This window comes from Dermochelys coriacea, chromosome 2, assembly GCF_009764565.3.
Source record: "Dermochelys coriacea isolate rDerCor1 chromosome 2, rDerCor1.pri.v4, whole genome shotgun sequence".
In the NCBI taxonomy this organism is placed as follows: Eukaryota; Metazoa; Chordata; order Testudines; family Dermochelyidae; genus Dermochelys; species Dermochelys coriacea.
In genome coordinates, this window is record NC_050069.1 from 225,614,127 (window position 1) to 225,642,077 (window position 27,951).

General features: G+C 45.7%; 1 protein-coding gene across 6 annotated transcripts in view; it reads right to left on the reverse strand.

Moving 5' to 3' along the window:
• ANKIB1 (ankyrin repeat and IBR domain containing 1) overlaps positions 1–27,951 on the reverse strand; it is a 179,553-nt gene that overhangs the window by 91,496 nt on the left and 60,106 nt on the right. For all 6 annotated transcript variants that reach the window (XM_043509313.1, XM_038392780.2, XM_038392782.2 and 3 more), the window contains exon 3: positions 8,256–8,556. In XM_043509313.1, the coding sequence (XP_043365248.1) occupies positions 8,256–8,556 (301 nt within the window). The remainder of the gene's footprint in view (positions 1–8,255; positions 8,557–27,951) is intronic.

The window sequence follows — 27,951 nt, forward strand, 5'->3', positions numbered from 1 at the left end:
CCTATGTGTATTCCACTCGTGGGTGACTTGCAAGCCGCGATCAGTGCGGAGGTGGGTACGAGGATGCCAATGGAACTGCCATCAGCAATACAGCGTGGCCCACGTCTGAATGAGTTATGGAGTAGTATGCTGTAAACGTGCGGACAGAGCACCATGTTGTGACTCAGCAGATGTCCTGCCATGACACATCCACCGTGAGGCTAAGGAGGCAGACTTCACCCATGTAGAATGCGCTGTGACTCTGCCAGGAGGAGGTAGGTTGGAGTATTTGTAGCATTCAAGTATGCACTCCGACACTCATTTAGCGATTCATAGGGATGAGAGGGCTTCGATGATGGCAACAAAAAGTTTAGGTGACTTCCAAAAGAGGCAAGTCCTGTAGAGGTAGAACATTCGGGCATGGATGCCAAGGAGGTACAAGTTCTGTCGGCGGGAGAGGTGTGTGGCTTTGGGTAGAACACAGGCAAGTGCATGGATTGACTGAGGTCGAATTTGGTAACCTTCTCCTTGTTAAATATCATGTGGTGCGGGGGGGAGGGGGGAATCTGGCATCATGGCAGCAAGCTTGCTGACATGCCTGGCTGAGGTAATGGCAAATAAGAATGCCACTTGCATTCCTTTCCTTACCCATCCTGGGGAATAGCCATTAATGGACTTAACCTCCATGAATTTATCTAGTTCTCTTTTAAACCCTGCTATAGTCCTAGCCTTCTCGACCTCCTTGGGCAAGGAGTTCCACAGGTTGACTGTGCACTGTGTGAAGAACAACTTCCTTTTATTTGTTTTAAGCCTGCTGCCCATTAATTTCATTTGGTGAAAAGGAATGTTGTCCCTAGCCTCTGTTTGTCAGAGGATGGAGATGCATGGCAGGAGAGAGATCACTTGATCATTACCTGTTAGGTTCACTCCCTCTGGGGCACCTGGCATTGTCCACTGTCAGCAGACAGGATACTGGGCTGGACGGACCTTTGGTCTGACTCAGCATGGCCATTCTTATGTTGAATAGAGAACATGTTGCCATCGGTTCAAAGGGTGGTCTCATGAGGGCAGAATGAACGAGGTTAAGGTCCAATGTGGGCACGAGCTTCATCATCGATGGAAAGGCGTTGATCAAGCCCTTCTTGAAGTACACAGTGGTGGGGTATGTAAAGAGGGACGTGCCATCCATTGCAGGAGAAAGGTGCTAAGTGCTGCCAGATGCACTCAAATAGAGTTGAGAGCCAGTACTGATGTTTTAAAGGGCAAGCAAATAGACCAGGATGACTGGGATGGTCACTGTGTCCCCTGAATGGTTGTGGCGATGGAAGCGTCTAGGAAGCATCTCCATTTAGTGCAGTTGCATGTTCTGGTGGATTCCCTCCTGCTTTGGGTGAGGTTTGCCGAACCGGGGTGGAGCATGCACAATCTACACTTGATGCCCATCCAAATACCAGACTGTGATGTGAAGAGGGTCTCGATTGGGATGATGGAGTCATCTCCGACCTTGTGTGAGAGTGAGTAGAGATGGACAGGTGGTCAGTGAACCAGAACTTCTGGGGACAGTAGGGTGCTGTGAGGATGACGGTAGCCTTGTCCCGGCGAATCTTAAGGAGAACCTGTGGCAGGAGGGAAATGGAGTGAAAGGCATAACAGGTCGCCCGTCCAGGAGTGGAGAGTGTCACCTTGGGAGCCCTTGCCTAGAACTCCCCTGGAGCAATAGAGGGGGACTTTCTGAAGTCCTTGAGAGACAAAAGTCCCACTGGGAGGTACCCCACCATACGAAGAGGTTGTGGAGCATGGTATCACGTAGCTTCCACTCGTGGTTGAAGTACACAGTTTTGCTGAGCAGGTTGTCTATGGAATTTTGTGGGCCTGGTGCGTGGCCTGAAGTGTGACCTGGTTCCTGATGCACCAGTTCCAGAGATGGATAGCCTCAGAGTAAAGAGAAGGAGACTTGGCTCCACCCTGTTTATTGATTTACACCACAGCAGTGATATTGTCAGAGAAGCTGAATGTGAAGGGACCATATGAGCGGGAAGAAGGCATTGCATGTGAGACAGACTGCCCTGAGTTCTAATATGTTTATGCGCAGCCTAAGTGGGCTCCCCACCTCACGAGGAAAACGTCTGTCTTGATAGTGGCCCATGGTGTGGAGGAGTTGAAGGAGGTGCCAATCATGATCTGACCATCAATTGAAGGAGGTCAGCACAGGCATGGGATATAGTCTCTGCTGGGCTTGTTGGGGAGAGAAGCCAAACTTGTAGACCGTGCAAGGTCATCCATGCGACATTACGTGAGTGCAGGCCACCATACGACTTAGGAGGGAGAGGCATTATTGGACTGCGGCATGGGATTTGTGGCGAAGGCACATGATGAGGGCATTTATCAATGTGAAGCAGTCTGCCGATCATGCTGCGATTGAGTCCAGTGTCGCCCCTATGAAATATAATTGTCTGTGTGTGTGTCAAAATAGACTTGTCTTTGTTGATACAAATACCCAGGAATGCCAGGAGGCCAAGAACACAGCAGATCCTGGACAGCACTTCCTGTGAGATTGTGCCACCAGGAGCCAAGGTTAAGGAGGTTAAGGTACTGGGGCCTATGCATTACATCTGGCCATTACCACTCTGAAGATCTTTGTGAACACTCTTGGTGCTTTTGCTATGCTGAATGGAAGGACCCAAAATTGGTAGTTGTGATGTCCCACCCTGAAATGGAGAAACTTCCTGTATGATAGGTGGATGTCCATGTGGAAGTAAGCATCTTTCATGTCAAGAGCCATGAACCATGCTCCCTTGTGGAGGGAGAGGATGATCAATGCCAGTGTCACCATCCGGAATTTGGATTCCTGATAAACATATTCAGTAACTGAAGATCATGAATGGGGTGCATCCTCTGCCTTTCTTTGGGATGAGGAAGTACTTTGAGTAAAAGCCTCCCCCACGGTATTGGGGCAGGATGCACTCTATCACACACACACACCCCTTGAGGAGTAGAATGTCTGGTTCTTGTTGGAGAAGGAGTTGGTAGGAGGGCGATGAAGTGGGAAGAAGAGGAACTTCCGAGCATCTGTGGTGGATGATATCCAGTACCCAATTGTCCACTGTGGTCTAGCCCCAACAACCAGCAAATAGGGCAAGATGGCCCCTGAAGATGACCTGTGGTGTGACACTGAAGAAGTTCACAGGTCTTGACTTGCACATCAAAATTTGGCCTGCAGCTGGGAGAGGATCAAGGAGGTGGTCGTGGTAGAAACTGCTGCTGTCAAAGTGGAAGCTCTTGTAGCGCTGATAGTAGGCTGGGTAAGATGTGTGTGGCTGCAGGCGAAAGGGTTGTTTCTGGTGTCTGTATCTAGGACCAGAGCATAAATGTCAAGGGAACGCAGCGTAGACCTCGAATTTTTGGAGTGCAGGGACTTCTCTGTCTTTTCACTGAAGAGATTGGCTCAGTACAGGAGAGGACCTCGATCGTATTTTGTATCTCCCAGAGGAAGCCAGAGGATTGGAGCCATGAGTCCCTGTGTATGACTATACCAGGGGCTACTGATCGAGAGGCAGTGTCGGCTGCGTCCACTACTGCCTGGAGGGCAACCTTGGTTGCTAGCCCCACTTCAACCACCACTGTCTAGAACTGCTCCTAGTATTCTAGTGGGAGCTTGTTCTGGAACTCTGCTGGCCTGTTGTAGTTGTTAAAATCGTATTTGGCTAGCAGAGCCTGATAGTTGGCAATATGGAACTGCAGTTCCGCAGATGAAAAAAAAAGCATCCTGCCTAGCATGTCCAGCCTCTTGGCCACCTTATCAGGAGAGGTGGATTTTTGTGGTTGCTGTCTTGCCCGTTCAGCAGTCGTGTGAACAACCAGGAAATTGGGACAAGAGTGGGTGAATAGGAATTTGGCCTCCTTACCCCACACAAAGTACCATCTCTCTGCTTGCTTGGGCCTGGGTGCACATGAGGCAGTTGTGTGCCACATTGCACGGGCCGGTTCCATGGCAACATCATTGATGGGGAACACCACCCTGGAGAGGCCTGGGGGTTGGAGGATGTCCAGCAGCCGATGTTGTCGGTACTAGACTTTCTCCAAAGGAATCTGCAGGTCCGCTGCCACCCTCTGGAACAGGTCCTGGTATTGCCGGTGATCATCTGGCTGAGAGAGTGGGAAAGGTATGATCGCTTCATCCAGCAACAAGGATGCTCTGGAAAGGACAGATGGAATCGGCGGTACCAGCTCCATGTCCTCCCCTTCCTCGTACACCAACGAGGCAAGCAGGTGTACAGGGCATGTCTGGGAATGGTTCTCGATGTCTCTGGTCCGCAAAGGCCAGAAGGAGGGGGTCTATAGGTTGTGGCAGGCCCCATGGGAAGGTTCACAGGCTGGAGGATAGGGAGGTCTGGTTTGCACATCCAAGCTCTGGCTTGGCATCAGGGAAGATGGCAGTTCCACATCCGAGAAGTCCTCTGAGTCGGAGGATGGTGCTATCAATGGCAGGACCACTTGTACTAGAAGGCTGCAGTGCAGCATGAAAGGAGCAGTTTCTCTGGTAGGAGGAGCAGGGATGTCCCAGCTGAGTGGAGGGCCCGAGAGGAGCAGATACTGTGTGTAGGGGAGGATCAACTTCTCTGTCATGTGGTCAGGGGTCCATGGAGCACCCCATCAAGATGGCTAAGGTGCCTGGTGGAGTGTGTGGAGTCAGATGCTCTGCAGGATGCTGTCAGAGCAGGTGGTGTCATGTGCATCAGTGAACATTCTGGATGTTTCGGTACTGGGTTTGCCTTCGGATCCCGTTTGTGTTTGCTTTTCCCTCCAGCCAAAGGGTCTTTGGTACCAACCTGGCAGGATCCATGCACAATGTCTCACCCAACCTGGCATGGCACGGCTCTGGGAGGGAATGTGCACTTATGAGCAGTCCTCTGCGGGGACCTGCTCTTGTGACTATGAGAGTGTTTTTTACTCTCACACAAGAACTTGTCCTTGGCCTTTGGTATCAATGGTTCTGCACTGTAAGTGGTGCTCAGAGAGGTGCTCGCGGTAAGAGGTGGCTGATGCATAGGGAGTCCTCTTGGGCCGGGATCCAAGTGTGCTCGGGGTCACATAGCCTCTTCCATGAGATGCTTAAGGAGACAGATATCACAGGCTTCCCTGGTCCTGGGCAGGAAGGACTTTCAGATAACAGCAGCGCACATCTCAGCACAGTGAGCTAAGTGCTATGGAATGTCGTTGCTGCTGCAATGTTGTTAAGGCTGCTAAGCTGCTACAGCTGCTCAGTGCTTCCATTGTTGGATCTCTGGCATTATCAGGGTGAGCAAAGAGCGCAGTTTGCTAATTCAGCAGACCTCAACGTTACTCAAAGAAAGACTGCAGGCTTGGTTCAGTGGTGAAGGCACTCAGCCAAGTTTATTGTTGACGAAGCATACTAGTCTCCTGGTTCCATGGTTACAGGTACACTAACAAATATATGCCTGCGACAATGGTACCAGGTCAGTCAGCATACTAGGATGCTGCCCCCTAGGCTGAACATAGGTGCCCCTCCTATGACTTCTCCTTTTATACACTGATACAAATAAGCTACGTATTATGCTCCTGATGTGGTTAGTTACCAACCCTACACCTTGTACCTGCTAGTTCAAACAAAAAGTTTTTATCCATTAGCCTGTTATCCCATCCTTATCTTACAAGAGGTTGGTGTGTTCCTGTACCATCTCTTAAGAATGTGTATGTATTTACTCGAGAACCTGGATGTTCTGGTACCATTCTCTCTGGTCAGGAATGTGCAGGCATCCTCTGGTTCACAGCCTTTGATTCACACTGTTAGTTATGCCTAGGGCTCCAGCAAGGCCGACATGCACCTCGCCCAGACAGTAGAGGTACTACTGGTGCTCATTGGTCACGGAGAATGAGCACAGCAGGAGACAGTTTTTAAAGCCCAGGATCTCGGGCATAGTCCCCAGTTGGGGTGGAATCCCCAGGCTGTGGAAAGATTAACACTTCTAAAAAACTATGTACATGTATATACATGGAGAAATAACTCTCTTAGCAAGCTAAGAGGGAAAGTAACAAGGGGTTCCGGACTCAGTGCCCCTTACTCTCAAGTGAAGTCCTGGAAGATGGGTCCTTGGGCTTCGCAGATCTAGGTTTTGCTCTCAAGCTCCTGCTCGGAGGGCTGCTGCTTATCAGTTGGAGCCGACATACAGTGGATTTCCCTGGCTCAGATCAGAGTGAGGTCTCATAGCCTTCTGGGTGTCTCTTCAACCAAAGCTGATGAGCTTCACATGTTCACAGGGGAAATGTGCAAAAGATGCTGCACTTCGTGGAAATATGTATCTTACCCAAACAGTAGAGGTTGGTGGTCATCGCTCAAACAGAACGAACAAGGGCAAGAGACCCAATTCTTGGACTCTGCGCATAGATCCAGACCACGAGCAGGACTTCCCAGCAAAGGGAAAAACAAGATATATAAATTATACTATAAAAAAAATATAACTATGCTAGCCTAAAAACTACTTGTGATATCTATTTACAGGCTATAAAAAAGAAGCTGGAGAAATCTGTGGACATAGAGGATTCTGACTCAAGCCATGCAGTGGTAAGAAGGAACTGGAGAGGCATCAGCCTCTTATACCCTTGGTCTGAAGTATGAGGAGATCGACTGCATATGCACTGGCCAGTGGACACAGCTTGTTAAGAATCTCTGGGACTCGGGTGCCTGGTGTGCATGCATTCCCACAGATAGAGTACACATAGGTACCAGCACTCAAAGAACTGGTGCTATAGACCAACTTTTCTGTGTATTGTTAGATGCTCCCAAGGAAAGGAAACAGAACAGGACTGAGAAACCAACCTAGTCACTCGGTCAAATGTGAAAGGAATGTGGGCCCCTTACCCAAAGGAAAGAAACAAGGAATTTAGCATTAGCCAGTGTGGGCATAGGGAAAGATCAAAGACCTTTAGAGTGCTAGGCACAGTTACCTCCTTCTCCTATGTATTACATGTACATTTTGTTGCACTGTACAATGATGCTCAAAAATCAGATGGTTGTGAAAACGACAGCCATGCTGGGGAAGGCAGGCTGGTAGACTTGTGACTGACTAAAAACCACTGTGGTCAGAGCCCATCAGGCTGTCAGACCATGGGAGTTGAAAGGAGAGAATAACTGAAGAGCTCACAGTCTCTTCCTTTCCATCATATCAAATTTACTGCATGTACCAAACTAGAAAAGACTGAAAGCTGAAACAGGGCTAACAGGCAGTATCAGCATGAAACTGGAATACAATCAGAGACCTAAGCACTATTAAATCACCTGAAGGCACTAAATTAGGTGGAATTACCAGTCCAATTACACAGCAGCCATTGACATTTAGTATCAGGTTTAAACCGATTCCTTTGCAGACCTCCCATTTAAGCAGAATTCCCAGTAAAGGCTTGGTCTACACTACATACATACTTTGGTATAACTATGTCGCTCAGAGGTGTGAAAAATCCACACCTCCGAGCGATGTAGTTATATTGATCTTAACTCCGTGTAGACAATGCTATGTTGGTGGAAGAGCTCCTTCCACCAACACAGTTACCGTGTCTCATGGAGGTGGAGTTATTAAGACAATGGGAGAGCTCTCTCCTGTTGGCTTAGAGCATCTTTGCCAGATGTGCTACAGCTGTAGTGTAGAACTGTTTTAAGAGTGCCCAGAATTAGTGGCAAATACTATAGAGAATTTTCACATACATTAGAATTTGTTCTTGTTGGTAAACTGCTGTTATGCTAGCACAGAGAGTAGAGTTCATTCTTCAATCAGCAGGTGGAGATTATGGCCTACACACAAATAAGATATTCTTGAGGCAGGAGGCGAGTAGTTAAAACTACTCCAGTCACAGCTGTTTTCCCATATCAAGTAGGGTAAACAAGCTTCTAAAATTTGGCTCAGATAGCTATTTATTCCATTTTTCTCTCTCGTATTTCTCTAACATTAAATTCCTTTAACTATTATTATTAACTAGTATGGTTCTTCCTCATACTATATGGTTTAATCTTATAAAGTTAACGTTATAAGTATATGTAGTTTGATTTTCCTTTGATCTCTCCTCAGTTCGTGTGGCTACCTGATAGTTTATTGTTCTGTTTCTTTCAGATTTACAAATGGAGCATTCTAAACGGATTTTTCTCCATCTTTGTCATTCTTAAGTCTGTATTAAAAATTTTCTCTTTGTGTAATAGCTTTGTTTAATACATATAGAAACACCACAATATAACCACAAATCTGTATATTTATATCTGGTTTTACCTCTACACAGGTTTTCATCCCTGAGGCTGCAGCGTAGTGCAAAGGTGTATTTTTTTTGTTATCAACAGCATCAATAGCTGCTCGTTCATATTCTCCTTGGTCAAGCTTTGCTCCTTTCCATTTTAAGATCATTTGCAGACAATCTGCTCTTCTGATATCATCTTCAGAGGGTCGTGCCAAGCGAGGATGGAGAGCTCCCTCAGCTATCATAATTTGAGGTCCCATACACAGCAAGTGCATAGATGTCTCATTATGCACATTTCGTTTATTTGGGTTTCCATCTCTAACAAAAAGAAAAGTCCTACATGAAAAAATGAAGAAAAATAATCAGTATATAATATAATTTATTTTTTTTAATACAGTAAGTCAAAGCAAAGAATTTCCATTATGGCTGCTACTCTCTTCTAGCCAAGATTTTGATTTATCCTATTCAGTGATAAATTAAAAATATTTCACAAGTGTGAACAGCTGGCTATGATCTTAGTCTCTTGAGCTGTGCTGCTAAAATATGGAAGTAAAACTAAAAATATTATTAATCTCTCTCATTTGTTTCCTGGGTTGCTTTAATTACCTCCTTTATTCTCTTCCAAAGGCTCCAAATTGCTTTGACCTTCCTTTCCATGGAAAAAGGCTGGATGTAACTCACTCCAGAGTTCATGCATCCTACTCTGAATGCTCACTTGTAGTAGTTCATTCAAGAGAGACTTGAGGTGTATTTCTTCCCTCCAGGCACAATTACTCCCAACCCCTGTCCTTTACTCTTGGAAGTGAGTTACTGTCAAAATCAGCCATAATCTCTCATCCCAGAGTAGCAGTAAAATACAGCACCACCAAGACACCCCTGAATAGTGTATTTTACTCACAATGCAAGAAAAAAAATCTTCTGTGCAATAAATTCAATTGATACACCAAGAAACAGAAGAAGATTCAGAATACACATCAAAATTCATGTTTTAAGCAGAATTTGTAAATATTCTGACATGGATCACTTCTATTTATGTACTTATTGTTTTAATACTGATATATCTCATGATGTGCAAAGGCATGCTGACAGATACAAACAAACTTTTCCACCTTTAAAATGTAGTCAGTGTTTTTTAACAAAACCTCTTCTTAATTTTTTCCTCCACCAGGCTCTAAACTCATTCAAGACAAAGGTACCAATGATTTTCTTTCTTCAAAGTATTTCATAAGTATTTTAAAATTAAGATAGTTATTTTTTTTCCTACTAGCAGTGCAAAAATTGAGAAAAGTTTCTTCCACAATATGTAAAGTTTTACACTCAGAGGTCTCAGTAATAAGCCCTTCCCCGTTCCGAGGAATGAGGGGCTTAAGTAGGGGCTACCAGTCTGGTACTCCCTTTACCAAGCAAATGAGTGGGAAGTGGATCGAGTGGGGAATGGGAAGAGCCGAGGTTCTGTCCTGCTCCCAATGCAAAAATCTCATGCCCTTGAGACAGTCCAGATGGGGAAGTAATCTGTACCAGTGAAAAGGTGCAGCTTTCTTCTCCTCTGAGGCTATGGGAAAGCAACAGATTTTGATTCCTGGAGTCACAATCTGGTTCCTGCCCCACTTTACTTTGCCCCTTACACAGGCAGGATTATAAAATTACAATCCAGTTTTGAGATAAGAGAATTAGTGTACATTACACCAGTACAATTGGGTTCTAACTTGATTGGGCCCTTGGTCTCTATTTAAAAAATAATTATCCTTAGAGGAGGGTAAGTAATTGGCAATTTGTGGGAGGAAGAAAATAGGGTCTTTGTAGGTGGCTGGGAGGAATCTGCAGCAGGGTAGTGAATTCAAGGGAAAAGAAAGATAATAGCAGGGAATAGAATGGAAAACAAAATCAAGGACTTTGGGAGGAGCTAGAAGATGGACCAGGGACTTTGCATGCATTTGAAAAGGTCATTTGCAGAGATATTCTCACAACTACTCCAACCCCAGCCACATGCAAAATCAGCCAAACTCTCTGTCCACCCATATTCCAGCTGCTGCTTGCTTTAATGTGAAGTCCTTCGGATTCCCTCCTCACAGCTTGTGAAAACCAAAAGAAGCCCAAATAATACTTAATTTTTAACTGTATTTTGGAATTTCACTGAAGACATGTGTCAAGGTTCCTTCCCCACTCTGAAATCTAGGGTACAGATGTGGGGACCTGCGTGAAAGACCCCCTAAGCTTATTCTTACCAGCTTAGGTTAAAACTTCCCCAAGGTACGAACTATTTTACACCTTTTGTCCCTGGACCACACCACCAAAGTGTCTAACAAAAATAATAGGGGAAGTGCCCACTTGGAAACATCTCCCCCAAAAAATATCCCACCAAGCCCTACACCCCCTTTCCTGGGGAAGGCTTGATAAAAATCCTCACCAATTTGCACAGGTGAACAAAGACCCAAACCATTGTATCTTAAGAACAATGAAAAAACAATCAGTTCTTACAAGAGAATTTTAATTAAAGTAAAAGAAAACCCTCTGTAAAATCAGGAAGGGAAATACCTTACAGAGTAGTCAGATTCAAAACAGAGAATCCCTCTAGGCAAAACCTTAAGTTACAAAAAGACACAAAAACAGGAATATACATTCCATTCAGCACAACTTATTTTATCAGCCATTTAAACAAAACAGAATCTAACGCATATCTAACTAGATTGCTTACTAACTCTTTACAGGAGTTCTGACCTGCATTCCTGCTCTGGTTCCAGCAAAAGCATCACACAGACAGAAAGGACACTTTGTTCCCTCCCCCCCACCCGCATCCAGCTTTGAAAGTATCTTGTCTCCTCATTGATCATTTTGGTCAGGTGCCAGTAAGGTTATCTTAGCTTACCCTTTACAGGTGAAAGGGTTTTTCCTCTGGCCAGGAGGGATTTAAAGGTGGTTACCCTTCCCCTTTATATTTATGACAACATGTAAGGGCATGAAAAAATAACCTGAAAGCCAGTTAAAAAGTTACCAGTTCCTTTCAGCCACCAGCCTTACTGGACACCAGCCTTATATGAAAAATGGAGAGATTGATTTCTTTTTTTAAAGTGCTCTCAGTCTGCCATATTTGAAAAGGTGACTTATTTTATACTATCTGCTTTTTCATTTTACTCATATTTACTTCAGTCTTTGGAAAGAAAGAGCATATGTTGTGACCTTGGCAGACCAGGTCAGATCAGGGCCACAGGCCAATTTGGTTATATTAATATAGACCTCAGTGAGTAATGTATAAATATGTATTCAGATGTTTAAACTTCATGAAAACTAGTGAAACGTTTGCATCATGTATACCCATGGAACTAAAATAATCCACTAAAGAAACCTTGTGAAATGCTAATGAAGGACTTTATCAGAAAAGATGCTAATTCCAAAACAAAAGGCATCGTGATGATGACCGGAGGTCAACAGACTATGTGTATTCCTCACGCATCATCATCAAAGGAAAAGCCCATGTGAGCAGAAGACACTGTCAGCTTGTCTTCTGTCAGAAGAAGATATAAAAATGGATTCAAAGAAAGATCCTTCATCTCTGGCCTGTTTGGATTCTTACAGGGAATATACCATATGCAAAGCAGAGATCCCCAGAGACAATCTCGGTATCCTGAAAGACTTTTGGGAAACTGGCAGTTTATTACATCACTGCCACCATTTGGAGTTACAAACTGTGATTCACCTGTATATATATATTTTATCTGCTTCAACCTCTCAATAACTCATTCTTTTTTCTTAGTTAATAAATCTTTAGTGAGTTTACTACAGAATTGGCTGCCAGCATTGTCTTTGGTGTAAGATCTGGAATACCAACTGATCTGGGGTAAGTGACTGTTTTTTGGGACTGGGAGAAATCTGATGTGGTGTGATTTTTGGTTTAAGTTACCGTTAACACAAAGTTCAGCTTGTCTGGGTGGCATGATAGGCTGGAGAATCTAAGGAGACTGTCTACAACTCCATGGTAAGACTGGTATGGTGATCCAGGAATTTGTTAAAGGCTTGATGAAATCTAATTATAGAATACTCCATCATCTTGGGGTATCTTCCCTGTTTCTGACAGTCTACCCTGAAGTAAGCAGTCTCAGTTGTGAGCCACTGCAGACACTGTGAAATGTCCATTCAATGTTTTCAAGGTATATAGACTTTACATTCTTCTAGCAAATTTAGGATGACAGATAGCATTACTAAACTATCAACCTTAAAAAAAATTGTGCAGTAATTTCCTACCATAATTTCCTAGTATGACCTCTAATCTGACCCTAGATTACATTTACTACAGACTGTTCATTGTAAAACACTTTAGTCGACAAACAACTTCTGTCAAGAGAGAAATGGAAAATTGAAGCACATACAATAGCAAGAATCTTTTAGTTTACAGTTATTGTATGTACTAATTAACTATGAAATGGGTCTTTATAAAAGATAGTATCTATGAAGCAATAATTAGACTGGATATAAGAAATAATGTAAAAATTTGCAAGCAGAGACATTTAAGTCTGGTACAGTGATCTTTCAGAATTCAAACTTTCCTTGAAACACTCCAGGTTTTAAATCAGTTGTTCTCAAACTTTTGTACTGGTGACTCCTTTCACACAGCAAGCCTCAGAGTGCGAACCCCCTTATAAATTAAAAACACTTTTTTTATATTTAACACGATTATAAATGCTGGAGGTGAAGTGGGGTTTGGGGTGGAGGCTCACAGCTCACGACCACCCACATCATTACCTCATGACCCCCTGAGGGGTCACAACCCCCAGTTTGAGAATCCCCGTTTTAAGTGAAGCACTCCATGCTACACTGAAGTTAGTTATGGAAACATTTTGCCATATTTACCAACTTAATGGAAATGGGCAGAGATTAGTTACAGCAACTTTGATAGTGAATAACAGCTTAATTTTCCCACCATTGCTCACTTGGAGTAGTAACTTATGTCATGGCTATAGGGCTAACTGCACCTCACTCCACTTTCTCTGAGTGCACCCCTTTAAGTATCAGGCCTTGTGCCTTTATCTCTCCTAGGGTGAAAATCTGCAATTCTCCCACTCTTAGACCAGGCCTTGTGCTACAGTACCCTGTATACGCTCAATAGTGCCTACCCAGCTGGTCTGACTGGGTTCAGCACCTTCAGTTCTTCCCTTTGAGTGTGACCAGTGCTGTATACAGCAAGCAGACAGCTCTCTATAACCAAAGTATTGTTTAACAGTAGGAACAAAGCATTTAGGGCAAAAAAAGATTTTAAAACAGAAAGTCTATATGAATGTCTATCTTACCTAAAGGTTTTCCATCCTTTGATGGTACCCTAGGCAGGCCTAACTTCTTCAGACACCCCAACACATCCTGCATCAGTCTGGGCCCCCTGAACAACTCCCCCCAAACAATTACCATCTCTTGAGAGGATGTTCTTTTTAAACTGCTCCAGTCCTTTTGATCTTCTGGTTCCCAGTCCTTAGCCTTGTTTGCCAAAACCAGTTATGTAAATTGGCTGTAGCCAGGAGGTAGAATCTTCAAAGCTAATAGCACAGTTATAAGAAAAGGAGTACTTGTGGCACCTTAGAAACTAACAAATTTATTTGACCATAAGCTTTTGTGAGCTACAGCTCACTTTAGAAGTGAACTGTAGCTCACGAAAGCTTATGCTCAAATAAATTTGTTAGTCTCTAAGGTGCCACAAGTACTCCTTTTCTTTTTGCGAATACAGACTAACACGGCTGCTACTCTGAAACCTGTCATTAGCACAGTTATAGTTGTTGTTTTTTTTTTAACAACCCTTAAGTGTTTACCCCAGAGGTGACTTATCTTGAACCATTATTTCCTTTCTTGCTCGTTTTCCTTACAGTCCCCTGTAACTAAAGCAATGTTCATACAGTAAACATCCTAAAAACCAGATCAACATACAATATTCATAAATTATTACAGTGTAGCTTCAATTCTGTCACACCTTACTCTATGCGTAGTCAGGATGGCAGAAATAAGTCCTAAAGATGTGCACATGTAATGTTGTGTAAAGGATTAATTGGCATGAATTTGGGACTGCCATTACTAATGAGCAGTGAAGTCATGACTGAATTAAGAAGGTCTTCCCAAATGAACGCCAACAGGACCTTTATACCATGCCGCACAATCAAGTATTTTTATATGCTACATATTTTACACAAAATCTATTTTACAAATGTTTGAGAGTTTTAAAAAAGAATTATTGGAACTATTTTTTATCCCTCTACCTATAAAGTCAACTGCCTTATTTACCAAGATTGCACTATCCTGACCTCAGAGCAACCCATAAAGGCATGTAAGAATTATCTAAATTAATTTTTATGTACATAAAATGTCACAATTTAAAGTCTGATATTTGAGGGCTAAAGGTCTTGGTACCATTGGGGAAGCTGGGAATCTCCCCTTTCCAATAGTCTAGAGCTCACATGCGTAATGCTGCAAGAATACGTGTTGAACTATAAAGCTGAGCATTTTTTAAATGTATAGAAAGGCTACTACTGGTCCAGCAATGATTAACAGCAGCTAACCATTTCTCCCTCTATCTTTGGGGGAAGGGAGAGGAGGGAGGAGTCACAGCCAGGTCCCCTCAGCAGAAGCTTCTTCTCCTGTTGCTGCAGAGTGCTATTCCTCCAGGAAACAATGCACTCTAAATATGTAACAGTCTGACTTGTACTGAAGAAGCCTCCCCTTTGATTCAGCATATCTCACACAATTCCACCCTACTTTCTTGATTATGAGCTCAAGAATGGAATAGTCTCCAAACAGACCATTCTACAGTCATTTTCCTGATCCCCTCCCAGCTAGATTTCAGGTTAGGTCCTGAAAACAGAGACAGCAGAGATAGCGCTGGCAGATGACCTCCTCCTTTTCTTGGCCGTAAACAGGGGGAGAACATTTATACTCATACTCCTCAACCTCTCTATAGCATTTGATACAGTTGACCATAGGGAGAGATTGAGATGCCACAGTCTCAAACGGCAGCTGACAATGCGGACAATACATAGATATACCTTCTATTCCAATAGCACCACCTTTCAACCATCCCAACACCTGGCTGAGACTGACCTACCTATAAAACAGCTGGCTGAAGCTGAATATAGTGGTGGTTTGGGAAGTCAGCAGGCCTATTGGTCTGTGACTCCAACTCCCACCTTTATGTCACTTCAAGGTATCCAAGCCCTCTGGATGAGGTCTTAGCTGGACTGGCCTCATTGACAGTAATCCCTAGTGCGATGGGTTCGGTCACAGAGACCCCCCTTGGGACTGTCACCTGATGTGCTGAAATTATCTTTTAGCCAGTTTTCCCTGCCAGCTTGGGACTCCAGAACCCTGTCTTGTTAAGCCAGACACGCCAGCCTTTTGCAGACCCGGGTCTGGTTCATATGCCCAAAGCTGCAGACTTTAATCAAAAACTGCTCAGCAGGTCACCTATCTCTAACACCCAGACACCCAGTTCCTAGCGGGATCCAAACCCCAGATAAATCCGTTTTACTCTGTATAATGCTTATACAGGGTAAATTCATAAATTGTCCGCCCTCTATGTTTGCTTCCCCAGGTATTAATCACTTACTCTGGGTTAATTAATAAACAAAAGTGATTTTATTAAGTATAATAAGTAGGATTTAAGTGTTTTCAAGTAATAACAGACAAAACAAAGTAAGTCACCAAGCAAAATAAAGTAAAAACACGCAAGTCTACGCCCAATACATTAAGAAACTGATTACAGGTAAAATCTCACCCTCAGAGACATTCCAAAAAGCTCCTTTCACAGATTAGACTCTTTCCTAGTCTGGGCCAAATCCTTTCCCAGGTACAGTTCTTGTTAGTTTCAACAGACATATTACGTGGAAAGCAGGGGTGTTCTCACGACTGGCCGCCTTCTTTGTTCTGTTCCATCCCCTTTTATAACTTTGGCACAAGGCGGGAACCTTTTTTCTCTCTGGGTCCCCACCCCTCCTTCTAAATGGAAAAGCACCAGGTTTAACAGGGATTCCAGTATCAGGTGATATGTTCACATGTCCTGTGAGACCCCAGTCTCCATCCTTCCAGGGCTGGCCCATACATACCCAGGAAGGTTTACAAGTAAACAGTGCTATTTACAGGTCATTGATTCTGAAGCACCCTTAACGGCTTCCACTTAATGGGTTTACATCAGTAATACAAGCTTATATCTTATTTTCCTAACTTCAGAAATAATACATGCAAACAAATAGGATGAACACACTCAGTAGATCATAAGGTTTGTAATGATACCTTACAACAGACCTTTTGCATGAAGCATATTCCAGTTACATTACATTTACACTCATAAGCATATTTCCATAAACATTATGGAGTGCAACATCAATCTAGCTCTGCACTCCTTGAGAAAAGGGGTCATAGATCTGAGGTGGGTAGGAGGACCCAGGACCTCCCTGTCCACCGGGTCCCAACCCAGGTGCCTGAAGGTGAAGCAGTGTGCACTCGCCTATGTTCAGCTGGCCCATTTGCTCAACTTCCCCATACCATGCCTGTGTCTCAGTTTGGGGTGTGGCCATAGTGGACTTAAACCTTATTTCTAAACCCCATAGTTTAGGGCTGATGCCTGCAGCCTTTTTGAGTCTTTTCCCCAGTTCTCCCTCCATTTTGTGAGGAGGAGGGTGGAGAGAGAGAAGACTCAGCAGAAGCTTCTTCTCCTGTTGCTGCAAAGTGGTACTCCTCCAGGAAACAGCCTCTTTCTTTCCCCTCTTGCCCAGGCTGCTGAAGATCCTTTTATACTGGCCTTCTCCCAGGAGCAGTACTGCTCCAGCCCTTCCCTTTTCTCAGCCTTAGTGTGGGGTTTGTGAACTCCATCACACTGACACTGAGCAAGATGCACCTTTTTTGGAATGAAGATAGAAGCTTAGAGAACATCTTCCTCTCGCCTTCCATGACAATAATTTAGCAGCTGCATTCTTCGGGAACTACAAAGCAATCAAATTCAAGGGAGAAGCTTGAGACAGAGCTTGGCAACAAAGCCAAGGCTTTAGAACTCATCACCGAAGGGGACATAAGAATGGCCAATACTCTCAATATTTCTCAGAATGAAGTATAAAACACTCACTTTTTTGAGTTTGCTTTACCACAGCTGTAACTTAAAAAAAAAAAAGTGAGAACGTAAAAGATTAAATCAAGAAAGAAGGAGTTACAGAAAGGGGTAGAAGGAGGAGGAAATAAATGGTGATCCTCAGATACTGCAGTGATGGATACCAATACAACAACTTAGATAGCTAAAGAAAGATCTGTTTTTTGGGAAAGTGAAATTTTGTGGATGTTCACACTAAAACACATTCCATGCCCTTCTCTTATAATTAAATCTGTTCTATAATATATTGGTTCCCTTCCCCTTAATTCCCTATTTCATTTTCTTTTACAACAGACCTTACTATCATGTTTCCACATTCCAATTAAACCTATAATAATTTTAAACTAACAGAAAATGGAAAGTGTAAAGATGACTTTTCTGTTCAGCAGTTCTGAAATCTTGTCTACTGTCTCAAAAATAGACAGAATAGCAAAATGGAAAAATAAAAATTTGAAGAGATTACTATTATTTAAGTATTTTTTTTAAATGTCTCAAGCACACACATTGTCATCAAGGCTGGTAGGAACATATTGGCCTGCAGTGGAAAATTCTGTTCTCACCAAGAACTGCCGATTTCTCCCCCAAAGAACATGGGAGGTTATGGCACTGGAAAAACTCCACGCCTGAAAGAAACACAAATATCTTGAATATGCTGACTTGTGGCCTCTGTCATTTTTTTTTTTAGATGGACTACTACTTGATGTCCAAGTCAGTATGCTTGAGCAGTTTTTTATTTGGAGTCTAGCCGCAAAGAATACTGCCTCCACTCTTCTATCTTCATTTACAAGATTCACTTCACAAAGACTCTTCTTTCTCCAAACAAACAATGTGATCAGCAGGAAAGCAGGTTTTACTACAGAAGAAGCCATGCCCATTCTGCAGTGGAGTGTGTCCACTTGGATCCCAATGGTACCACTACATCTGCAGAAGTCTCCAGCAGGAGTTCATCTGACTACAAGGCAGCAAACAACCAGAGTTAAAGGAAGATTGCTGAAATGAGGAGCTTTATGGAGTGTAGAGTGGCCAATTTTCTAATATCTGAAAACTGAACCCTCCCATGCCCTGCCTCTTCCCCAGGCCCTGCCCCCTTCCCCCAGGCCCTGCCTCACCTCTTCCCCCCCAAGGTCCCGCCCCTGCTCCACCTCTTCTCCCCAAGGCCTGCCCCTGCTCACTTCTCTCCCCCCATTGCTCACTGCTCTCCAGCCTCAACTCCAGCATGAGTAGTACCAACAGGCTTGCAAACCCCAGCTCCAGCAGATCACCTGGGAGTACAGATCAGAAGAGCACTGCAGCCGCATGGGAGCAACCATGCAGTCCCACTGGCAAGCAAGGATGCGGCCCTCCTGAACAGCAGCCTCCTGCCTCCCTCTGTGCTGCCTGCCTAGCAGCCCCCTTTCGTGCCTACTTGAGCCTTGCCAGTCTGGCCAGGGAAAGGGATGGCTGACAGGGCAGCTCGTGTTGAATGTTCCATGCCTGCTGGGAGCCTGTTACCCGACTCGCCATGAGCCCCCACACTCTCCTCCACTGCAGCCCTGAAAACCATGCTCCTCAAAGGAGCTGCGCATGGCCCAAGCTGGTCCATACATGCTACTCCAGGAGCCACTGCTTCAGAGCCAGGTGACAGACTGCCACTCTCCCACCCCACCCCGGTAACCGGACTTTTAGTATGTGGTCAGTACATCTGACCAGACACTGCCAGGTTCCCTTTTCTACCAGACTTTCTGGTTGAAAATCTGACACCAGGCAACCCTAACTGGGTGCCAAAAGTCTACCAAATAGCTATTCTTAGCTCTACCCATAACAATATGGTAGCAGTCCAGGTTACAGAATGGTGGGCTCCTTCAAGAGTGAAAATTCTTCTGTTTTAAAATTTTCATATAAAACAAACTGTCTGCACCTTGAAACAATATCTGAACAACAGAGTGCATAATATTCTGCATGGTTGAATTCCTTCCCAGTCCCGTTCAGTATCATTGTTCCACCCAGTTTCTGTGATGCCTATTTATACTCATCCTCATGAACATGAGGCACTATAGTTCATCCATAGCATTTGTTCACAAGCACTTACAAAATTTGTCTATAATTAGTGGTCTGCTTTCATGTGATGTAATTGAATGGGATTCTTTCACTTGCCTGTTTTTTTTTTTCTTCCAGTTCCTACCTATACTTTATCAGTTTCTATCCTCTCCACTTTACTAAGGAAAGCTCCGTACCTGGGGGGATTAATTCAAAAGACTCCAACTGCCCTCCAAGAAAGTTTTCTCCAGCACATATGAGCTTTACTCTTATTACTGAGAGCTCCATTGTGTCAGAGGAGCAAAGGCCTTTCATTCTGTCCACAATGAATGTCTGGTTCAACTTATAGAATGGCTTTGTGCGTTCAATAATAAAAAGCCAATGGTCATCGAATGTCCAATGAGTGCAGTCTTTGGTCCTGACTATCAGCGTGTGGCTTAGGGTAAAAGACCGGAAGAAAAATGTCAAGGAGAACCTCCCTAACGGGCTCAGAGCACATTAGCTCTGTTGGTTAAACCATGAAGCTTCCAAACAGTGAGGTGAAGAGACACAAGGCTGGGATGTTGGAGACTGCCATGATCTTGAGTGATCAGGTCTGGAAACAGGGGCAACAAGATTGGGGTGCCCACCGATAGCTCCAGGAGTGTGGTATTACCAGTGCTGGCGGGGCCAGGCTGGCACTATCCGTATGACTGCGGCCCTCTCCCTGCGGATCTTGAGCAGAACCTCATGGACAAGCAGGAAAGGCGGAAAAACGTACAGCAGTTGATCCATCCAAGGAAGGAGGAATGTGTCTGCGAGGGAGCCCAGACTGTGATTCCGGAAGGAACAGAACTGCAAGCATTTTCTGTTGCTTTTTATGGCAAACAGATCGATTCAGGGAACTCCCCACCTTTGAAAAATGTTGTTCACCGTGTCTGGGTGAATGGACCACTCATGATTGTGGAAGGATCTACTGAGGTAGTCTGCCAACTCGTTCTAAGAACCTGGGAGGTAGGATGCTTCCAGGTAAATTGAGTGGGCTATGCAGAAGTCCCACAGCTTGAGGGCTTCCCAACATAGGGGAGAGGAATGAGCCCCACCTTGCTTCTTTATATAAAACATTGCAGTCGTTTTGTCCATCATCACCTCCGTGCATTTCTCTTGCAAGTGGGCATGGAAGATGTGGCATGCCAGGCAGACCGTTCCTTGACATTGATGTGGAGCGAGAGCTTGTCTTGCAACCAGGGACCTTGGGTCTGAAGATTTCCCAGGTGAGCACCCCATCCCAATGCTGACGCATCTGTGACCAGGGACAGCGAGGGCTGAGCTTGACGAAGGGGACTCTTGAGCATACTTTCAGTGGGTTGATTCAGTGGAATGATTCGAGAACTGAAGTCAGAAGAATGACCACCTTGTCCAGACTGTTGCGCCCTGACTGATAGGTTGATGCCAGCCAGGCCTGGAGAGGTCTGAGCCTCAGCCTCACATGCTGTACCGTACAAATACCACCTGCCATATGACCGAGGAGCTTCAAGCAATTTGTTGCTGTGGTGGTGGGGTATTGCTTGAAGTCTTGTATGACGTCTGTCACTGTCCGAAAACAAGACTCTGGCAGGAATGCTCTGGCCTGACCCGAGTCCAGCACTACCCCAGTAAACTCTATTCCTGGGTAGGGGATAGGGTTTTACTTGTGTACGTTCAGAAGGAGACCCAGCCTGTCGAAGGTGGATCTTACCAGGTTGACGTGATGCTAGCCTCCACTTGCACCCTGGATCGACCCCTGAGCAGCCAGTTACCGAGGTAAGGGAATACCTGCACCGGCCTTCATCGCAGGAAGGCGGCTACGACTGCCATGCATTTGGTAAACACCCGAGGGGCCGCTGAGAGACCAAAAGGAAGGTCCATAAACTGGTAATAGTTGTGGTTCACCATGAACCTGAGAAAATGTCTGTGGGCTGGAATTATAGATATGTAGAAGTATGCATCCTGGAGGTCGAGGGTGGCATACCAGTCTCCTTGATCCAAAGACAGGATAATGGCATTTACAGAAACCATGCGGAACCTCAACTTTTTTATGAATCTGTTGAGGCCTTGCAGGTCAAGGATGGGACCCCCCTTTGGCTTTGGGGATTAGGAAATATTGGGAACAGAATCCCTTGCCCCTTAGCTCCTGAGAAACCTTCTCCACTGGTCCCATGGCGAGGAGCATATGGACTTCCTGCATGAGGAATTGTGACCCCCTCCTGCTCGTGAGAAGGTCCCTGAAGAGGGACGGGGAAAGGGGGTGGGAGGGAGTGGAGGAACAGAATTGGAGGTGCGAAGGACCCAGCAGTCTGATGTTATCTGGGACCAAGCACAATAAAAGTGGAACAGGTGATTCAGAAAACAGGGACAAGGATCTGATAAGTTGACTGGTGCGTCGCCCCTGGGCGCGTCTTTAAAAGGCTTGCTTAGAGCCTGATGACGGCCTCACTGAGCCCTGGCCTTGACTAGGCAGAGGATGGGAAGACATTCCTGCCCCTCTTCCTGGAGAAGTCCTGTCTGGGCTGGGGAGGGTAGAAGCGCTGAAGGGGCTGTGGCTTAAAGTGCTTTCGCTGGTTAGCAGGGGTATGCAGGCTCAGTGATTTTAATGTTGCCTGTGAATCCAGGAGTCCATCTGCTCCGAAAACAGGCCCATGTCATCAAAGGGCAAGTCCTGAATTGTGGAAAGCTGGACACCTGAAGCCATGAACTCCTCCTCATGGTTATGCCAGAGGACAAGGTTCTCACGGCTGAGTCTGCAGCATCCAGTGAGGCCTGTAAAGAGGTCCATGCCACTGCCTTGCCCTCCTCTACTATGGCTGCAAATTCTGCCCTAGAGTCTGATGGAACCAACTCCTTAAATTTCATCATGGAGTTCCATGAATTGAAGTTATACTTACTAAGGATTGCTTGCTGGTTGGCAATCCAAAGCTGGAGCTCCCCAGTGGAGTAGACCGTCCGGCTGAAGAGGTCCAACTTCTTTGAGTCTTTAGATTTTGGGGCTGGCCCTTGCTGCCCCATCCCTCTCTCCCATTCACCGCCGACGCAACTAGCGAACCTGGCTGCAGGTGAGTAAACAAGTATTCATACCCCTTAGAGTGTATGAAACACTTCTTCTCCACCCCTTTAGCTGTAGGGAGAATGGAGGCAGGAGTTTGCCACAGGGTTTTTGTAGTGGCCTGAATAGTTTTAATGAGAGGTAATGCCACCCTGGATGGCCCTTCAGGAGGTTAAAATGTCTATCAATGAGTCCTCCGACTTGACCACCTCCTCGGCTAGAACCCTATATTACGGGCCACCCTGCGCAATAGGTTCTGGTGCGCTCTGCTATCAATGGGGGGCAGCCCAGAGAAGGAAGACCCCACCACCGCTTCATCCGGTGAGGACGACGACGATGACGACGAAGCTACAGGCGGCAGTGGTCACTCCGGCTCTCTGGATGTGTCAGGCTTGGTGCCGTGCTTCTCAGCACCAATGGCGGCATCAGTGCCAGTGAAGGAGCTGGGACCTAGACATGGTTCTGCGCCATGGACTGAAACCGTTTCAGTCCCCAAGGCATGGGACCGTCCCTGGCTGGGGCGAGGCGTGCATCCTTCCAACACCACAGACTGGAAACCCCTGGAGTGCATGCCCTGGGCCTGGTGGTAGGCCCACAGGGTCCAGAATGGCCATTGCGTGGGCCCCTGCCACAGCACCATCCGCACGTCCTGCCTGTATTGGTGCCGCTCCAATCGGTGCGGACTGCACCGAATAGTAGGACTCCACCTCCGAGACCAATGATGGGGACCTAGAGCGCGAAGACCATTTCGGTGGGGCAGGAATGGTGCCAGAGAATGCTGCGGCAGAGGCGGCGAGCAGCCCCTCATCATTGTGGGCTTGCCTCTGGACAGTGCCACGTGCTGCAGTGCCAGAGGTCTATCTTGGCTAGCGGGGGACTGTGGAGCCGTCATGGCAATCAAGTCCTGGCCGCTTCGAAAGTGTCCGGGGTGGAAGGGAGCTCAAGCTCCTCCACCTGGCACTTTTGAGCAGGAGAATCCAATGGCACCAGACTCAATGGACCCCCTTGCGGGGGTTACACACAGCGCAGGACACACCTCGATGGCACTGTCCGACTTGGCCACTCTAGATGTGTGCGAGCGCCCGCTGTCCACCTTCCTGTGCCGCTTAAGCGGCACCGGAGAATGTGAGCGGTGCTGTGCTGCCTCCGCGGACTTCGGCACTGGGGAGTGTCAGTGCCGAGGGTCTCTATGACCAGAGTCCTTCCCCGGTACCGTTTCTCTATCGGCGGCCGGAGCACTCCCCACAGAGGTACTCTGTGCTGAATCCTGGCAGCCCAGAGGCGGTTAGGGATGGAGGGCTGCCTCCATCAGTTGCTTCAGCCTCAAGTCCCTTTCCTTTTTTGTCCTCAGGTGGAACCCTTTGCAGATCTTGTAGCGATCTGTTTGATGCGCCTCCCACAGACACTTGAGGCAGGAGTCATGGGGGTCACCCGTTGCCATGGACTTGTGGTAGGCCCCACACGGTTTAAACCCATGGGATCGAGGCATGCACCGAACCGCAAGAGAGAAGACAAACTGGGGTGGGGGGCGGGAAACACCACTTCTAGCTAACTTACACGAAATTAATAAATACATAGAGAAAGCTCAAAGTTTAATCACTAGGGAAAGCACTTGCTGAGGCAAGCGAGACACACAGCTCCAATGACCATCACTGGCAGTAAGATAGAACTGAAGAGGCAATGGGTCGGCAGGGACCCATGTTCACTACCATGAAAGCGTGACTCTAGGGGGCTCCACAGCCCAACCCGACGGGTGCTGCTAGAGGAAAATCCTTCCAATACTGTGCATGCAGCGCATGCACACCTACTTAGAATCAATATGAGCAAGCACTCAAAGAAGAATGTAAATTCTGCTATTTTTTCCTGTTCAGTATTGCGACTGGTACCTTTTTTAGATAAATGTCACCATGTCCCCCACAAATACCTAATTGCTGGTAGGATGTCTGGAAAACATTAATTATGGACTGCAAATACAGCAGTTTAAATAATAAGTGCTTTGGATGGAAGCCATTAAGGTAGTTATGAGAGGCTGAGACCAAAGTTTTAGAAAAGACCTTCCAGTGATTGTTTTCTTAATGTTTAGTTTTCAGGTAACATACTTAATTACTTTGTTGAGCATTTCAAGGGGGACCTCATTGATATACACAAATTAACAGAATGGCTTTTACATATTTTCTCCTTCAGTAACTTTTAAATTGATAAGCAGTAAAACGATGAGATATTTGGAATCGTTTATCTTTTGTCAGACTCATTCAGCACTAATGCATAAATATTTTTTAACCAAGTGCTGATTTCATGTTTGCAAACCGATGTCTTTTTCAAACAAATCCTCATGACTATAGTTTTCAGAGTAGCAGCCGTGTTAGTCTGTATTCGCAAAAAGAAAAGGAGTACTTGTGGCACCTTAGAGACTAACAAATTTATTAGAGCATAAGCTTTCGTGAGCTACAGCTCACTTCATCGGATGCATTTGGTGGAAAAAACAGAGGAGAGATTTATATATACACACACACAGAGAACATGAAACAATGGGTTTATCATACACACTGTAAGGAGAGTGATCACTTAAGATAAGCCATCACCAGCAGCGGGGGGGGGGGGGGGGGAGGAGGAAAACCTTTCATGGTGACAAGCAAGGTAGGCTAATTCCAGCAGTTAACAAGAACATCAGAGGAACAGTGGGGGGTGGGGTGGGAGGGAGAAATACCATGGGGAAATAGTTTTACTTTGTGTAATGACTCCTCCATTCCCAGTCTCTATTCAAGCCTAAGTTAATTGTATCCAGTTTGCAAATTAATTCCAATTCAGCAGTCTCTCGTTGGAGTCTGTTTTTGAAGCTTTTTTGTTGAAGTATAGCCACTCTTAGGTCTGTGATCGAGTGACCAGAGAGATTGAAGTGTTCTCCAACTGGTTTTTGAATGTTATAATTCTTGACGTCTGATTTGTGTCCATTCATTCTTTTACGTAGAGACTGTCCAGTTTGGCCAATGTACATGGCAGAGGCGCATTGCTGGCACATGATGGCATATATCACATTGGTAGATGCGCAGGTGAACGAGCCTCTGATAGTGTGGCTGATGTGATTAGGCCCTATGATGGTGTCCCCTGAATAGATATGTGGACAGAGTTGGCAACGGGCTTTGTTGCAAGGATAGGTTCCTAGGTTAGTGGTTCTGTTGTGTGGTGTGTGGTTGCTGGTGAGTATTTGCTTCAGATTGGGGGGCTGTCTGTAAGCAAGGACTGGTCCGTCTCCCAAGATCTGTGAGAGTGATGGGTCGTCCTTCAGGATGGGTTGTAGATCCTTGATGATGCGTTGGAGAGGTTTTAGTTGGGGGCTGAAGGTGATGGCTAGTGGCGTTCTGTTGTTTTCTTTGTTGGGCCTGTCCTGTAGTAGGTGACTTCTGGGAACTCTTCTGGCTCTGTCAATCTGTTTCTTCACTTCAGCAGGTGGGTATTTTAGTTGTAGGAATGCATGATAGAGATCTTGTAGGTGTTTGTCTCTGTCTGAGGGGTTGGAGCAAATGTGGTTATATCGTAGCGCTTGGCTGTAGACAATGGATCGAGTGGTATGATCTGGATGAAAGCTAGAGGCATGTAGGTAGTTTCCTCAGGAAGTCAGTGGTGTCTCGAAGATAGCTGGGAGTGCTGGTAACGAAGGGCCTGAGGAGGGAGTCTACATAGCCAGACAATCCTGCTGTCAGGGTGCCAATGCCTGAGATGATGGGGCGTCCAGGATTTCCAGATTTATGGATCTTGGGTAGCAGATAGAATACCCCAGGTCGGGGCTCCAGGGGTGTGTCTGTGTGGATTTGTTCTTGTGCTTTTTCAGGGAGTTTCTTGAGCAAATGCTGTAGTTTCTTTTGGTAACTCTCAGTGGGATCAGAGGGTAATGGCTTGTAGAAAGTGGTGTTGGAGAGCTGCCATTGTAGCCTCTTGTTCATACTCCGACCTATTCATGATGATAACAGCACCTCCTTTGTCAGCCTTTTTGATTATGATGTCAGAGTTGTTGCTGAGGCTGTGGATGGCACTGTGTTCTGCCTGGCTGAGGTTATGGGGTAAGCGATGCTGCTTTTCCACAATTTCAGCTCGTGCACGTCGGCGGAAGCAGTCTATGTAGAAATGTAGACTCCCTCCTCAGGCCCTTCGTTACCAGCACTCCCAGCTATCTTCGAGACACCACTGACTTCCTGAGGAAACTACAGTCCATTGGTGATCTTCCTAAAAACACCATCCTAGCCACTATGGATGTAGAAGCCCTCTACACCAACATTCCACACAAAGATGGACTACAAGCCGTCAGGAACAGTATCCCCGATACTGTCACGGCTAACCTGGTGGCTGAACTTTGTGACTTTGTCCTGACCCATAACTATTTCACATTTGGGGACAACGTATACCTTAAAATCAGCGGCACTGCGATGGGTACCTGCATGGCCCCACAGTATGCCAACATTTTTATGGCTGACTTAGAACAACGCTTCCACAGCTCTCGTCCCCTAATGCCCCTACTCTACTTGCGCTACATTGATGACATCTTCATCATCTGGACCCATGGAAAAGAAGCTCTTGAGGAATTCCACCATGATTTCAACAATTTCCATCCCACCATCAACCTCAGCCTGGACCAGTCCACACAAGAGATCCACTTCCTGGACACTACGGTGCTAATAAGCGATGGTCACATAAACACCACCCTATATCGGAAACCTACTGACCGCTATTCCTACCTACATGCCTCTAGCTTTCATCCAGATCATACCACTCGATCCATTGTCTACAGCCAAGCGCTACGATATAACCGCATTTGCTCCAACCCCTCAGACAGAGACAAACACCTACAAGATCTCGATCATGCATTCCTACAACTACAATACCCACCTGCTGAAGTGAAGAAACAGATTGACAGAGCCAGAAGAGTACCCAGAAGTCACCTACTACAGGACAGGCCCAACAAAGAAAACAACAGAACGCCACTAGCCATCACCTTCAGCCCCCAACTAAAACCTCTCCAACGCATCATCAAGGATCTACAACCCATCCTGAAGGACGACCCATCACTCTCACAGATCTTGGGAGACAGGCCAGTCCTTGCTTACAGACAGCCCCCCAATCTAAAGCAAATACTCACCAGCAACCACACACCACACAACAGAACCACTAACCCAGGAACCTATCCTTGCAACAAAGCCCGTTGCCAACTCTGTCCACATATCTATTCAGGGGACACCATCATAGGGCCTAATCACATCAGCCACACTATCAGAGGCTCGTTCACCTGTGCATCTACCAATGTGATATATGCCATCATGTGCCAGCAATGCACCTCTGCCATGTACATTGGCCAAACTGGACAGTCTCTACGTAAAAGAATGAATGGACACAAATCAGACGTCAAGAATTATAACATTCAAAAACCAGTTGGAGAACACTTCAATCTCTCTGGTCACTCGATCACAGACCTAAGAGTGGCTATACTTCAACAAAAAAGCTTCAAAAACAGACTCCAACGAGAGACTGCTGAATTGGAATTAATTTGCAAACT